The 17,830-nt window shown below is 31.3% G+C and overlaps 2 protein-coding genes across 2 annotated transcripts in view; both read left to right on the forward strand.

The window, feature by feature from the left end:
- Duox (dual oxidase) overlaps nucleotides 1–773 on the forward strand; it is a 48,069-nt gene extending 47,296 nt beyond the window's left edge. Inside the window, exon 29 of the mRNA XM_068777639.1 lies at nucleotides 434–773. Coding sequence (XP_068633740.1) covers nucleotides 434–562 — 129 coding nt within the window. The 3' untranslated portion in view covers nucleotides 563–773. The remainder of the gene's footprint in view (nucleotides 1–433) is intronic.
- Nucleotides 774–6,951: 6,178 nt separating this feature from the next.
- Nucleotides 6,952–7,515, forward strand: LOC137933482 (uncharacterized). Its single transcript, XM_068777440.1, has one exon. It carries the CDS (start codon nucleotides 6,952–6,954, stop codon nucleotides 7,513–7,515), a length of 564 nt encoding a protein of 187 aa, XP_068633541.1.
- Nucleotides 7,516–17,830: the final 10,315 nt, after the last annotated feature.

Genomic DNA, 17,830 nt, shown 5'->3' on the forward strand with positions numbered 1-17,830 from the left:
TTTTTTTGATTAATTAAATTAGATCTCATCAAAGTCACTTTATTTTGCCTATTAGCGTCATTAAAAGAAATCATATTTTCAAAGTTTAAATAAATAAGTATTATTTCTAGTTGACTGTAATTAGTTTTTAACAAAGAAATAATAATGTGTCATAGAATAAATAACTAAAAATATTAAAATTAGACTGTAGAACTTAAAAGTAAAAACAGTTATTTCTTTATTCACTTTAACTGCTAACAGTACAGATATGATACGACAATTTCCAGTGTCGTCGTAATATAATATCCAACAAAGCGAAGAAATATTTAAGTGACAGAATAAATTATTGAAAAACATTTAAAAAATGTCTACTAAATAAAAACACATTAAAATAATAATGCAAACATTTACCATAAACTTAAAAAAAAACTCTTACAATATCTTTTCAATGCAGGTTTCAAAAATCGGCGTGTTCTCTTGCGGGCCACGGCCGCTCACGAAGTCAATTATGTCCGCTTGTGAACAAGTTAACCGCACGCGCCGTTTGCCATACTTCATACATCACTTCGAAAATTTTGGATAACAAAGTAAATAACTTACATTGGTCATTGCCAGACTAGACCAAACGAAGATCATATTAATAGAGAGCATAAGATTTTCAATCTGATCTTTTCTTCAAAAAAGTTTGAAACGAATTTGAAAACTGGTTTCTAAATTAAATTTCTTCAAATATTAAGAAATAAAACGATGGAACTGTTAAAAATCTTATGTTAATGACAAATAAGCTAAGTCAAACTGCCTTAAAGTAAATTTTATACTTAATTTATTTTTTATGACGAGATGTAATAGACGTAAGTTTTTTTATTATCACAATGTAGTTAATTTATTTATTCTATTGCAATTGTAAACTTTTATTAACATTTTGCAATGATTTAGTACAAATATTAATTATGCATTTGAATGTACAAAAACAAATTTTTCTTTAAGATTTAAATAAATTTTCGATCAAAATTCATATGTTATTAATTAAAATGCTATGTAAATATTGTATGTATATGAAAATAGGAATTCTAGGAAATCGGCTATTAAATAGATGAACAATTTTTACAAGTATTTAATTAACATGTAAATAGATTTAATTTTAATACATATTGTTTCCAAAACTTGTGCATTTTTATTAACTCGTTATTCAGGTGTTTTTTTTTTATGAGTTCAGGAAACGATGACCGAGAAATACATGACAAAACACATTACTGCATTATTTCCAGGACAATTTATGTATTTTGGGTTCTTTTTTTAACTTTTCTTAAAGAATTATATAACATATTTAATTTTATTTCTTCTTTTAATAATTACGTAATCTCCAGGGGTCATAATACTCCTATTGCCTTTAGTATGTTGGTGACCCTGAAAATTTTTAGAAGCTGCAAGTTTAAATTTTTTTAATTTGAAAATACTTTGACTTACTATTAGAATCTTAGTAATAGAATGTTTTCCTTTATGTAGAATTAATTTGTCATTTGTTTTATCAAATAGGCGGCAACTTAAAAAATACGACGATTTTTTGTAATTACATGTGTTTGTAAATTAGAAAAAAAGTTCAACAACAACCTTCACGTACCAGAGTCCTTTTTCATTGACCACACGTCAGCGCTTGTCAGCTGATTCCTAATTTATTATAAAGTATTTGAGTCATGGCATTGCAGGTGTGGAATATTATGTAATTCTTTCGTTTTTCTCATTTATTGCCAAAAATAAAGGAAAAACAGTGTAGAATTAATATTATTCAGTGATACTAAAAAGATGGCTACATAAAAAAACGTAAAATTAAAAAATGAATCTGTCAGAGAGGAATGGGTCCTCTGCTTTCTCACAGTACCTTTATAGAATGCAACACGCACATGTTGTTAGGGGAACTATTTAGGAAAAGTGATAGACAATTTATACGCTAATACTTTGTTTTATTTTTGGTATTAACGTTCAATGCAAGCTCTCATATCTTCTTTTTATTTCAAAAACACAGATTTTTAATACAATACTGAGTAAAGATTTTCATATCCAATAATAAGAATTGAAGATGAGTTGAAAAGCGTATTAATAAAAGAATCGTCAATCAACCCAAAAACATTAATAATTTAGTTTTCAGTATTCCAAATGTTTTAAGGATTTTTGCTTTTATCATTAAATTTATTTACTCAAGGAACTGTCAAAATTTCTAACGACCAGTCTAGACCATTTTTGTACATATACGTCCAAGTGTTACATTCACAAGTTCTTAAAATAAAATAATATAATGAGCAGAGGTTAGGTAAATTGCTACATAATAATACTTTACAATAGCTCTCAAACCTTCGGATTTATACTTGAATTATTAATGGTCGGTGATTTGAGACTAGCGCATAATTCAACGTAAGAGGCAGCAATTAGCCTTGCTGTGGCTAAGTGATGTTTCGACTCGTGCACACGATAAACAAACTTAACTAGCTTTGTTTACTTCTTAAATATTATCGAGACGTTTTACGACCAAGTAAACCACAGCTTCAACTAAATACAAAAATAAATAAACAAGATATTTATATTTTGTACTTAATATCGCAGTAGCTCAGAATAAAATTTTATCTGTAAAAATATTATGTACGTAATATGCAGTGGCAAAAAAAGTACATGAAAATTGTCACGTTTTTTTTTTAAATGAATGCTTTTTAAAATGAATGTTGCTAACAGAGAGTGAGTAGTAAATTTCATTAACTAGTTAAACAAATTTCTAATACAATCTAATTAGTAATTTTTTTATATATATATATATATATATATATATATATATATATAAATATATATAAATATACATATATATGTATGTACATATACGTAAATATATATAAGCACTCTCCTAACTGAAGTGCTATACTTAATTTTGAATAAGATTTAAAAACTATCTGGTGAATAGCACACTCGTCCTACAAATAATGTAAGTTTTGTAAGAAAATATTCATGGAAAAATCTAGTTCCAATACCCGCGTGTCAACAAAAATAGAATGTTATACATGGGGTATAATTAAAATATTATTGATGTTGCATATTGAATGGCAGGCCTCAAAGAAATGGGATGTAATTGCTCCGTATATACTTTGCTATACTTGTAGATTAAACATTTTAAATTTCTATATAATAACACTATAAATCTCTTCAGTTGATCTATCAAACAATAACAACTTTAAAGAAACTGGCAATCCAGTTTATGTCCTACCTTTAAAACTTTTATTCAACCAGTAGGGTATATATGGATATACACACTTCAATGTTGTAATATTGAATAAACTAGACAGGACCATGAAATAGAAGTAAAATAAGCTATATGTTAATATCCAATCCTATTTGTTGATATCCATACCCCGATATTATTATGATTACTTTTTATAATACAATTTATTAATATAATTATTAAACAAACTTAAATATTGGGAAACTGTTTTTTTTTCATTAATTATTAAGGTAAAAAAATTAAACATTTTACATTTGTTTTAAATTAAACATTACAAATGATTACTAAGTTCAATATACCAGTTCTTATTACAAAATATGCAAATCTTGAGATAAAAAAAACCTTTCAATATTTAATTAGAAGAATAATATTTATTTATATTACAATACTTCAGATCATTTCTATTCGTTATTAGAAGAATGCCAGAAGAGCTCAATTTGAAGAAAACTATAATCTAATCTCTTGTAATAGCATCATTAAACATAATATGAAGTTATGAGCGTTCCAAATAAATCCTGATAATTTCAACCTTTAAGCAGGTTCATAAAACAACAATTAATTTTCATAAAGTTTGGAATACTATATATAATTATAGTGAATATTTTTATATTACCGGACTGCTTTTATTTCAATTTATCAACTTCAATTTAACATGTTTAAAGCACTAGCTTTAATGTTTGACATTACTAAAGATTAAATAATAGTTTTGCCATGATAAAAACAAGTGACCCAATGGCAGTCAATTGTACAAACAATGTGCTCTCCTAGCTGGATTTTCTCATTTTTAGTTCAATCTTGTAGCAAAACTCAAAGTCTAGCTCTCTTTTCAGGAATGTTATAGTTACTATAAGATAGTTAAATCCATTTACTTCTGTTTTTACATGATTTGTATTAATCAATCAATATTCAAATATTATTACTTATATTAGAATTTAATCACTTGGAATTCTTATTTATATTCAGGTCACTTAATTAGGACTTCTCCGTGCTGCTGTTACTTCTTGAGCTTCAACTGGAGTTCATGAAGCTTTAGAACTCAGAGATAATGTAAAACGTGAATACCATGGGAAGGGTGTTCTTACAGCAATTAAAAATATCAATGACATCATTGCACCTGAACTGTTGAAGAAAAAATTTGATGTTACGCAGCAAAAAGAGGTAAGTTTTAATACCGATAAATATAATTACCTTAGAACTTTTAATGTTATCCACATTGTAATATTGTAATTACATTAGTACATTGGTAAAAGTTAAATTGTTACGAGTGGGTATATGGTTGGGACGTCGTATGTATACCCTCAATTTGTCAGATTCTTTAGGGCTATAATTTTTTGCGTACGCGCGATCATCAGACGTTAAACACTTTGTCTGTCTTAATAAGATCCCTAAAATCCGTAAATTTCAATGACTTCATGCTACTCTATAATGATACCATTCGACGACTGGTAAAGTTGTACGAACTCTTATTGATGTACGGCTCGGATACAATTTCCACGAATAAGAAATCATCATTAAAACGACACATTGATGACGATGAAGATGATACAGTTGCTGCTGATAATGCCAAAAAACCTTGCACATCGTCAATTGAAAAGGGTGAAAAATTTATCGAAGACGAAGACAACAAAGAGAAGTACGAAGACGATAGCGAGGATGATGAAAATGAAGCGGACGTTTAAATGTGTAATATGTGCTAGTATCGTTTAATGAAACCCACCAAAAATGTATAAAAAAATACATTAATTATCTATTTCATTGTCGTCGTCGTCGTCTTCGGCGCCGCTATATTCACGGCTTATTGAAAAATGAATGTGTCGTATCCACGCCTCTATCTACATTGAATAAATTGATACGTAGACAACTCCTGGCAAGGGGTGCAATGCCAGATGAAAAATTTGGTATACAAACCATTGCACCTGCAATACCACACGATTATTATCCACAATGAATGTGTATGATATTTCGAAGTTCAATAGACATAGAAATATCAACACTACCATTAAACATTAAAGCATCGGTTTGGTTGTGGCATAGAGATTTTGAAAAATTTGTCTAAATATTTGTTTAATTGTTTTTTTTAGTGATGAACAATTTTGCTGATGTAATGGTATGCACAAACTATCTGTGGTCCGATGTGGTTGTCGATGATGATTTGTTGACAGACTTGTGGGATGCCATAGAGTCAGAGTTTGGTTTGAAAACTAACACATTTATAACACCCAGAAATAAGACATCTTTTCTAGAGACTACCGGCTGGCTTAAAGTCACTCATTTTACAGATAAATGCGTAGAGGCAGATAATTTTACATGTCAAAATGAAACATGTTTAAATGATTTGCAAAAATTTTACTTAATTTATGAAAATGACACAATACACACTAATGATCCAATTTTATAGTTTTTCATAAAAAATATTTTGAACACTTATCATTATATGGATGGAGAACACAAAATGACCTTATTATATTATTTACCGCAAATATTCGAAAATTGCATAAATTGTATGCGTAACCATTGACGACAAGAAAATAAGCAACATCAGTCGTAACAAATAATTATTTAACACTCTTTTTCAATTACAATTGTCAGTGTAATAATTGTGCCAAAAATTATATATCTCTTGGATGTACATAATTCATGTTGTACAAATTCACACTATACATTAGACTCGTCGAACTAGTTGAATGATCTAAACCCAACACATGACCTAATTCATGCAACAAAACAACATACAAATTGACACCGTTCAAATGCACATTATTGAGGTCCATCAAATGGGCGGCGTGATCCAATGTAAAACCGTACCTAAATTCTGGACCGCTTCTCGTGTTGTACAATACCTAGTTGGGATTTCTCGAACCCGCCATATACCTATAGTGATTGACATTGATGTGAACAAAATTTTGATTGGCATGAGCCAAAGTGTTGGGGCTATCAAAGGACTCGCCTTTGTGATAATAATCATCGAATGATATTGTTATCGAACCGGGTGTGCCGTATTCCACTTGTTGTACATATAAATTTTCACTTTCGTCGATGGTCCATTCGAAAAAAGCATTATCGATGGCCAGTTTCATAGATTCACAAATTTGATCGGGACTTAAGTTGATAAATTTCCATTCACCCGTATACGCATCTAGAGACAAATGCTTAAACTCATTCTGTTTCAGCTTGTATACAGAACTGCAATCGAAACCCCATCTCATAATGTTTTCTTGTCTCCATCGATGATGTAACGGTGAATTTCTCAAAAATCTACCGTATTCGTCGACGGTATTCAGCGGATTCACATAGTCACTTTCGTTGCCATGATTGAAAAACTCGTCGTTGTACACATGAACAATTTCGTCGTAGAGCGTATAATTTTTGTTATAATAATCGGTGTTATCAATATCTTCGAAAATATCGTTCATCTCATTGGTAATATTGTACCACAAAGACATTGCTTCCACAAAGACAAATACAACCGGACACACTGTTAAAACTCTTATGAAATGCATCTTGCCTGTTTTGGTTATGCAAACGGAATGTAAAAATAAGATGTCCACCCAATACTTATACGCTGTACCCAAAGTGATTCACAATAGATAAAAATAATAGATTTCTTAATGATGTTTTAAAAGGTTTGCCATTACAAATGAGATGATTTGTCCTCATAAGGATGCGGATATTAACTGGTCCTCGTTAATACCGGTATACACCTTAGCAAAATGTCTTTATACTGGTTTACCATCTTCATTTGCTCGTCGAGTCTAGTTAACAATGCATTCGGACACGGTTACATGCTGCAACCGACGCAACGCAGTAGTTTGTGGCGTTTCAATGTTAAAGCTTTAAAAAATTACAACGACAACGGGCTCAATTGTGGATTCGTACATTCAAGTCAGGACAACATCATTTGCGGTGTGTGCGGAGATGCATCGGGACCGTCGATTTTACAAGCAAACTCTATACATGGAAAATATGGAAAACAGCGTCATTTGAGTATTAAGAGAAAAGGCGACCTGAACGTTTTTAATACCACCGAAATTCATGTGTACGTGGTTTTGACGGCCAATCATGTGGGTCATTTTGATATACAACTATGCAATAAAACAATCAAAAATGACCACTGTTTTGAAACCATCAAAACTGTCAAAGTTTTACCACATCTAAACAAATACGTAATACCTGTATCGGTTAAAGGGAAAAATTACCATAAAGAACCTTTTTGTATTATGAGATGGCAATATGTAACCGCTTCAAATCGGGGCTGCGACAATCGAATTGCGTAATGGGTAAGAAATCTTTAGAAATTGTGCTGATCTTCGTGTAATTCAATATAAATATTGTACATGTGTATTGGAATAAAATTATTATAAAAAAAATATTGTTTTATAAATATTTTTATTTTTTTTACTATGTTAGTAAAGGCGTCCTCATAGGTTCTTTACTCGTACTCAACTTTTTATACAAAAACACAGAGAACATTACACCAAACAATATAGCCACTGCTTACTGGCCGATGTATCCCAAGCGGCGCACTCCGGCATCTTGTTGTCATTAAACAATCTGGCCCTTTAACAAAAATTTAGTATATTTTTCGGGCCATCATAATCGTTGGAATAGTAGTATTGATTTAATTTTTGTGTAAATAAATTTATTTGTAAATGTGCAGCATTTTCTAAAATTGTTTTAAAATTGTCCATACTGATACTTGTGCCGAGAAGTTCTTCAATTTTAGCTTTATTCGTACCGTTTTCGTTGATAGCAAATAGTAAATATAACGCTATATTATCCAATTCCATTTTACCTTTAAAAGCTAAAACCCCCCTTAGGAACCACCGAATTGGCGCAAGATCTTCCAGTTACTTTGAACGATTCCGTGACACCGTTTTGTCGCATCAATATATAGACTCCGTTTCGAGCCTTGGTTGCTTTTATCAAATTGTCATACATGTCTGCGCCCACTGCAATGGCGGCTATAACGCCTGCCACAACACCTGTATTGGTTGCATACTTTTTCAAATTGTCCTGAGCTGTGGAAAGACGACTATTTTGTTTCGGTGTCAATTAAGCCTTCAATTCGTGGGGTGTTAATGATTCCACTACCTTTATATCAAATTCAGGATACAAAACTTTGGCACGATGTATATTTAAATCCATATCCATTTATCGATCCGTCTGAACAAATCCAAGAGATCGTCTCTACGCAATAACCGGTCCAATGAGTGTAACGGTACACCATTTGCACTTATCAAACTGTTTACGGAACTGATGTTGAGTTATGAAAACGCCTTGTCCAAAGAGCTCAATCCGGTATTCGGAAATTTGAACATACTCACCACCGAGTCCGGCACCACTTTTGAGGGCTTCAGTGCCTTTATAAAGTCTGCGATAAATTTTATGGTCATTTTAAAACTATACAACTACATTTAGCGACGATGTCGTTTACGAGTTATTATTTTTGTCATTCACATTTTTATAACTATATTTTATATGGAGACTTCACTTGGTGTTTCTATTTGCGCCAATTATTGCTCCTCTCCGGCTTTTTGTTCCAAAAACTAATCTTTTTGTGGTATTCATTGTATGTAGTGTCGCGTCTGAACGTTTGCGTTTGTGCATCTTTGGTGGCCGAAGACGATGAAGAGCACATGTGACTGGAGCCTCCTACTTTAGAATTGTAATTGCCTCCTCCGTTCCAACAATTGCACTTTTTGTTGGCAGTACAGCAAGAACAAGATTTGTTACAGTTTGACATGATAACTCGTTAGGACGAATTTGCAAAATACACTTTCTAATAGCACCACCAACTATTTATACCAATACGCCTTGAAGATTTAATTACCGTACGCACGTACACAATAATCTACGTTTAATGTCGTTATCTATCGAACAATAAATTATTAAACAATTATGGAAACATTTATACTTAAATATAGAAACTACTTAACTCTGTTGCGTTTTAATAAACCCATGTGCGACCTTTTCGGTCTTGCTCAAACATTTGATGTTTGCAAACTACTTGAATCGAATGAATCAAAACAAAATTCGGAGGACAATTAATGTGCTCAACTCGAGTATATCTTGTTACCAATTTGATATCTCAAAGTCGCGACATTTTTGACCGATAAAAAATTGCAATGCATTTTTCTCAGAACCCTCATACCTAAACGCAGTGTGTATCGATGGATTGTCGAGTGTTGATAAAACCACTTATGGTATAAGGTATGCAATTGAAATGATAAAGCCAATGAGTGGTTTACATTTTGTTGCAAGAAACACGCATCCCAGTAATTGTTTAGGTTATTTATTTAAATTTATTCACAAAATGTGCTCCAACTTAAACAGATTCGTTGTGTACAATCGCATGCCCATAAACACTTTAATGTGGAACAATATATGAAACATGATGGGTTTGTTGCACCGACAAGTGGAGGAGCAAAAGTTGGACATTTCAAAACCAAAACTATCCTTCAGAGACAAATTTAGATTGTTTCATTATACCAAATGTATGGACGATTTAATAATGGACGACTATTGTAGACTGGGTAAGAATATCATTGTTTTTGATAGTAATTTGGAGCGTGCAGCGAAACGTTTGCATGATCGCAACGAAGGCTCGGATAGGGAAAGTTCGGGATGGTTGTTTTATATTTATTTCGCATACAAAATGCTTCAATTTAGATGGCCTCATTTGTTTTACATTATCGATTTGTACGATTTGAATGGATATCTTGATTTGTTACATTCAGAACTGCACAGACTGGTGAAACGTTTACAAATAAATATGCCGATTGTATAGAATCCCTTTAAATTTGAACCGCTCACTCTGGATCACACAGGCTGAGAGAAAACGGCCCTATTACGAGGACAGAGTCTATTTAAATTTACACAAATCATCCTCGACTACCACCAAAACCAAACCAAAAGAAATCCGTATCTGTTTTATTACACTCAAATGTTATGATTAATAGCAAAAAACAATAAAGAATTGCTTTTTAATAAAACAACTATTGAAAACTTTTTCATTAAAGTAGATTATTATCATTAGACAAGGACTGGACACTTATAACGGACACGTATGACATTATAGAATTTCTAAGGATATGACGGTGACCATCATAAATGCCAACCATACCACCACGAACACCAACTCACCGTTCTCTAAAAACAAATATACCACAATCACATACAACTGAGGTGAACAAGTACAATTATTAAGTCAAACAAGTAACTAGATATAAATTCAAAGAAATTTTGTTTGTGGTGGATATAAGAGCGATAGGTATTAGAACGATATCTCTACATACGCAGGACATAAAGAGATTTTGCTCTTGTGAAAACTTGAAAAGTCGTTAAAAATGCCAGTGAAAATGGCAGCAATTAGCCTTGCTGTGGCTAAATGATGTTTCGACTCGTGCACACGATGAACAAACTTAACTATCTTTGTTTACTTCTTAAATATTATCGAGACGTTTTACGACCAAGTAAACCACAGCTTCAACTAAATACAAATATAATTATACAAGATATTTATATGTTGTACTTAATGACGTAGTAGCCCAGAATTAAATTTTATCTGTAAAAATATTGCGTAAGTGTAGTGGCAAAAAATGACATGACAATTAAGTAAGAAAAGAACCAATATTGAGCCACTTTCGCACATGCAGTGGTAGCCGTGCAACAAAGTGTACCGCCCGCCAGCCCGCCGATAAATGCGTATGCGGCAAACAATGCAAACTACACAACTGCCACCGTTAAAGTACTCAACACGAGTTTCACCCTTCCACGGGGCATCTTCAGGAGTTATGTTACACCGATTAGTGCCAAACACAGAGTCTAACAATCTAAGCCTCCCTGTATATATACATATATATGTATATATATATATATATATGTTTATTTATATATATATATAATTAATGATTATATATACATGTGTACATATATTTAAATATATATATATATATATACATATATATATGTACATATATTTACATCAATTGCTGGCAGTTAATGTATGATATAACCTATCCAAAAATATTTAATCAATCAATTAATTTATACCAAAATTAAGCTAACTAAGGTTTTAAACCTACAACTAATAATCCTGTACAAAGATTAATGTTTTTAAGGTTCCTACATGTAGGGGCGGCCTAGGCTCTTTGAGTTTTAATTAAACTCAAAAATGACGCATGACGCGGTAACTTAATAGTAATGTCACCGCTTTCCCATAAGAAGGCAGAATATTTTTAATAAATAAGAAGTTACGTACTCTTAAGTCAGTAATTTTACTAGTTAAGCTATTTTGCAAACTTAGTTGCTTTATCATTATACATATCTATTTGACAAAGCGATAATAGTTCTCAACCATCGCTTTTTGAAATAAACCTATCATTTTAAAAACAAAGTTTACCTTCCTCCTTATTAACAAGACCTCTCATCTACCACCCACGGTGCCCATTATCTACATATATAGGATACACGAGCACTTAAAAACTGATATACACTTTAGATAACCTAAAAGAATCATTGTCAAGATTATTTTTGTATAAATTATATGTATTCTGTGAATATTGTGAAACCTCTGATACTATTAATACGATAGAGCAGAATCTGCAATTAGTGTCCTTTGACAATACGAAAAAAATGCGCTGTACAGTTACATAATACTGGTCATTAAACTATATCTACACGCATAAAACCATGAAGAATGGCTTAAGATAAAAACAATGTCTTCTCCAAAGATTGGAAGATCCTTGGACAGATGTGACCTGCATCAAACGTCTTCTGACGACGTTAACAAAGTTGTCTGTCAATGTTATATGTGGATGTGTTACGCTGCGCTTACCAGTCCGTGATCTTTATAACCTTAGGGCCCGGCAGCCATCTGTTCTGCGCGGCACATGGACAGTCCAACGCTAATCGAACTTGTTTATCAGCTGGGCTGTTGTTTACTTTCCTTTGTCTATTGATCTTGTCATTACATTGTGATCTTATCGCGCATTAGATAAACATTTAATTGAACAGGCCCTTGACAAAAATTGTGAGAATATTTTAGTGTTATAGAAACTAATAAATATAGGCTAATATCTATTTGTATTATATTATTACTCTGAAAAGTGAAAATGATTGTAACAGAATATTGACACAGAATTGAGTTTAATTTTTTTTTTCTTAGCATGTTCGACCAGACAAATTATCATAACATAAAATAAAATGATCTTCTATTTGAAATCATAGTATAATTATCCTACTATTACATCTTGTATATCAAATTGAACCATGGTAAATTTATTTTTAATTATAAAAATAATATATAAAATACCATTAAATTAAATGTCGTTTTGTGAGCGACTGTCTGTGCAGCGTGGTGAACGTGATCGGCGAATCATTCGTCTGGTAATTAAGGCCGCAGACAACGCGAAGTGCATTTAATGTTATCATATTGCAGTTACCTATAAATCGCTGCTCTCGTTTTGAGCTCGAGCTTGCAACATACTGCAGTACGATGCGGGCTCTGACCTTCTTTCTATTCTCCTATTCGCTTATATTTACCAAACCAAATCAGATATTTTAGTCGTCGTAGATATTTAGTCACTTCTCGTGGCCCGTACAGCTTTTTGAGGATGAAATTTTATTAACACCTTTCCTTGTAATTTTTAACGAACCAAATTATTATTCTGACCATTGACAGTTTTACGCACAGAGGAGCAAAAACAAAAGAGATCTGAGAATTTGTATCTTTTAAGAACACCTTTTCAACCAGTGTTGCGGACAGTCTCTGTAAAATTTAATATATCTGACCTCTACTTAACGAAAGGACCATTCTTATCTAATTTCCAGAATCTAAGCCCTATGTTTACAGAGATATTGTGATGGGTGATTATATAAGTGAAAATCTCTTAAGTACATTGATAAGTTAAAATTGTAGAAAGGTTTTAAACCTTTTTAGAGTATAACTTTATGATAAATGGCGCAGCGCGATATAATGCGTTGCTACGGAAAGATTTCCATTAAACGAAACACTAAAATTGAAAGCACCGCAATAATTTTACTAGCTGCTAGAATTGTCGAACCAAAATATATTGACGCTAACAAACTTCTATATGGTACTAGAAATGGACACTGCGGTGCATCCAACTAGCATCTAGGAAGTGACCTACCGTGAATAATAATAATGTTATTTATTTTATGCATACTGCTTACGCTAAATTACAACACTTGCACTTGTCTAGCCCCGATAAAACTACAGTACTATACGAAGGTATTGTCCTTTTGACAAAAAACGTTAAAGAAAATAGTAGGTATTTTATCGGTAGAGGTCCGGCGCAACCATTTCGTTGCCTCTACAACAAAAGTAGAAGTGTCATAGAGAGGATTGCCCTGCGACCTGAGAATTTATAAAATTAGTTTTTACTTAACCTGACAAATTACGTTCTGTCAAAAGTTACAGGAATTCAAATAATAAAATATAAAAAACCTATCTCTGAGTGATAGCTTTTTTATTGATTTAATATTTCGAAAATAATTGATCATCACTTTTCTAATTGGCTCACTGCAAAACTTAAGTAATATTGCGCCCGCTAAGCGTGGCAATTAAGGTATATCCCCATTGATATCTTCGGGAAAGGCCAATGCCTTGCTGTGGGCGTCTATGAGCTGAAACGTATGTGGTTTGTGTTAAAAAGTGTCATTATTATCATTTTCCTCAATTGAACATACAAACTAAAACTAAAACAAAAAAATTTTTTTGAAACATTTTCCTCGTGCCGTATCAAAAAATTAGACAAATTGTGTTTTGCCAAGTTTTGCATTAAACGACACATTTGGCAATTATTTTGTTTTAATGTATTTATGCATACAACGGCACTATAAATTTTATTTCATAAATAGCATCAGAAAGTGATCTTCATGAGAATCCTTGTACTGATACTATTTTCACCAATAACTGTTGTATTATATTATTTTTTTTTACTTTCGAAATGTATTCTTAGCGAGTTAGGCAAAACATCAAGTAACTTTGAAAGCCTATGACAGCAGATAGACAGTTCTGACAGAATCAAATAATGCTTGTTTTGTATTCGCATTCTAGAACTTGACCCTTAACATTAAAGAAATTAGCTACATTGTACTCGTATTGGTAGAAAAAAATTACAAATTTGATTTCATTGATATTGTCAATCTTAACGTAACAGTCTATTGCGAACTATGTATTATTGTACTATGACAGAATGATGTTATTTATTAGTTTTAAAATTATTTTATAGTCAACACATTCCACTTTTAATTTGATAATGGAAGATACTTCTCTTATCAAATATATTTATGATTCAATTAATTTTATTAATTAAAGTAGTCTTTTCAATGCAGTGCGATATTTGAAGATAATTTTTATGATCAATTTCATTTTCCGGTACCTTCATTGAGTTCTTAATACAAAGTTACCACACTAACACGGAATGTGCCGATGGCAAATGTGCGACTTTTCATACGTACGTACGTACGTACATTCGCTAATCTTTAGACAACATCGATAATTGTATGAAACATGTAGGCGTTAGTTTTGACACTATTACCTAGTGACATTAGAAAATCAGATTAGTTTAGTGTAAGCTAGTAAGTTTATATAGTGTTCATCAAAAGAGAATGGCGCTACATTCTAGATTAGAAAGTCTCATTTTTTTAACGTAAGTTAATAATAACAAAGCAGTATTTTATAATTGAACTTTACATAAATGATAGTATTTTTTTAAATTATTTTCTTGTTTATTATTACACATAGCATTACATATAATAAAATTTTAATACTAGATTCTTAAAAATTCTTAAAAGTGAAACATACACTACATTCACCACGAACAATAAAATAAACTAACCATTCGGTCATAATATTGCAAATTAACAAACTAATTCAGTTGTAATATAACGCTATTCCATATAAATTTCGTTACATTGTTACTACAGAATTCACTCCGATAGGCTAGATTTATTAATATACCATTAGAATTAATAATCGTAATGATCCTTCTCCCGCCCATTTATTACCTTGTTTTTGATTTATGGTTGAGCTATTTACAATTTGTGTTCGTTTATAACTGGTCGTGAAACTTATTATAAAATAATGTTGACACATTAAAAAAATTATGCTTTATATACTAGTAAGCTTTCACAGCTTTCAGCGAACCTAATTTAAAAAAAAACGCCTGAAGACAATATAAAAAACCTCTTCAGTAACTTTTTAAAAATTAACTTAAGATAATTTGATTTTTATGAATAAATACAGTGGTTATATGAAACTGTGAGCGTAACCCCGTTCCTGCATTGTCATGGAGATTGCAAGCCTTGACCTGGTCACCCGAGAAAAGAAATTATAGTCGGCAGCAGAGCCTAACTGTGCGCATCGTAAAGTGCTGTATAGACTTATGCTTTCAATTATTCAATGTAGTAACAATGGCTTAAAAACAGCAGTTGCTATTTGCTAATTTTTAAAAGAGTTTTCACGTGGCATTGCTCACGCTTTATCATATTTAGCTTAATTTTAAGTTAACTTTTTAATAATTATTTTTACATATAAATCACACTTTAACATAATGTTTCATATTTTCATTAAATTTTAAATAAAATGTCTTACATCAGATAACAAAATTGATATAATTGCTACCTTGGTGCATCTATTACATCAGTTTTAAGCTTTATGTATTTACGGTGACAAATAATGTGATATTTAATTTTCATATAGGTAAATTATCTTATGTTTATTACGCTCAAATGTTATGATTAATAGCAAAAAACAGAATAAAGAATTGCTTTTAAATAAAACAACTAATAGAAACGTTCTCATTAAACTAGATTGTTTTCATAAAACAAGGACTGGACACTTATAACGGATTCGTATGACATTTTAGAATTTCTGAGGATATGACGGTGACCATCATAAATACCAGCCATACCACCACGAATACCAACTCATCGTTCTCTGAAAACAAATATACCACAATCACATACAACTAAGGTAAACAAGTACAATGATTTAGTCAAACAAGTAACTAGATATACATTCAAAGAAATTTTGTTTGGGGTGGATATAACAGCGATAGGTATTAGAACGAAATCTCTACATACGCAGGACGTAGAGAGATTTTGCTATTTAGGTCTATCAAGAGCTCATTTATGGAACGGTTTTCCAAGCAGCACTAGTTTATTTTTTATGATATTTGAAATAAAAAAATGTTTCGAATTTGGCTAGGTAATGAGCGGATTCGGGCCTTCCTAGACCTGTTAAGGGTCTTGTCTCCGAGCACTGTACACAGCCTCTTTTACTGCAATGCGATTGACCTGGCACCCTCAAGCATAGAATGCCGATGAGTTAAGCTTTTCTTATATCACATAAGATGAAAGTAATATTTGTAAAAAGATTACATGAATATTTAACCGCTAAATTTACTGTGTAGACGGTGGAGAAATGGAAGAAATGTAAAGAATATAGTATTGTATACAATAAAAAATAATAAGGTATAAACAGCCTACTTTTCGCTTTTAATTAACATTGTCTACAAATCTATTTACGTCACTTTTATACCTCTGACTTAATCATTTGCATATTACAGCAGATTTAAGACCATAACTTAAATCATTAACGATCCGTGGAGCATTGTCAAATTTAATGCTCTGTTTACTTCATGTTAGATAATACAATTTTTTTATGCAATAATAAGACCTAAGACTATTTTTTTAGTTTTTTAAAATTTGATAATAACAGTACCTATCAACATAAAATTTTAAAAATACACTTTTACATGGATCTTTTTTATAATCCGAGTGATGTGCTTTTGATTAAATTATATTATATATTTATAATATATATATATATATATATATATTTAGAATTATAAAAAAAAACTTACTATATCTAATATATCTCTCTTATTCATAGATCAACGTATACTTTTTTTTTTTTAAAGTACCAAACGACGCGGTTAATTCATTAATTTGTAAGGAAAAAAATATTAAAACAATATTTTAAGAACAAACACACAAAAAAAAATATTACAAACCCCACTAAGTTCTTCTGAGTTCTTTTTAGTTCTTCGCGTATGTAACGCATTACAAACTAACGGAAATTTAAATATGAGCTGACAATTAAACGTGATTGTTATGATAAATAAAGAAATTTCGTTACAATTAATAAATGTGCCTGTACGTCAGAGCAGGTAAAAAAACATCTATAAGACTTTTCTTTCATTAATTAAAAACCATATTTGTTCGATGGTTTTATAAATTAAATGGACGCTAACAGTAAGGCACTTTAAAAGTATAGTAAACATTAGGAAAATAGATAAACTATTTACATTGTAGATAGATAATCTTGATACTTTACAAGGCAGTATTCTGCAATAGAATCAAAGCCTTTTCTCATAAAAAATACTTTATAAATTACACGAAAAAAAAATTAAAACTTGAAAAGACGTTGAAAAATGCCAATGAAAATAAACATAGCCGCCGGAGGAAATCAAACATTTATCTGAATATTAATGTAAAACATTGAATCGTAATTACCTTACTGTGCGTAAAGAAAATCGGAGAATGTGTGTAATTTCACAC

The sequence above is a fragment of the Battus philenor genome, unplaced genomic scaffold (genome assembly GCF_028537555.1).
Source record: "Battus philenor isolate CCGP_79_NKW_IND1 unplaced genomic scaffold, ilBatPhil1.0.hap1 SCAF_13, whole genome shotgun sequence".
NCBI classification, from domain to species: Eukaryota; Metazoa; Arthropoda; class Insecta; order Lepidoptera; family Papilionidae; genus Battus; species Battus philenor.

Excerpts from the sequence above, each read along its gene's own strand:
- LOC137933482 (XM_068777440.1), top strand. The coding sequence starts at position 6,952 with ATGTCTTTATACTGGTTTACCATCTTCATTTGCTCGTCGAGTCTAGTT.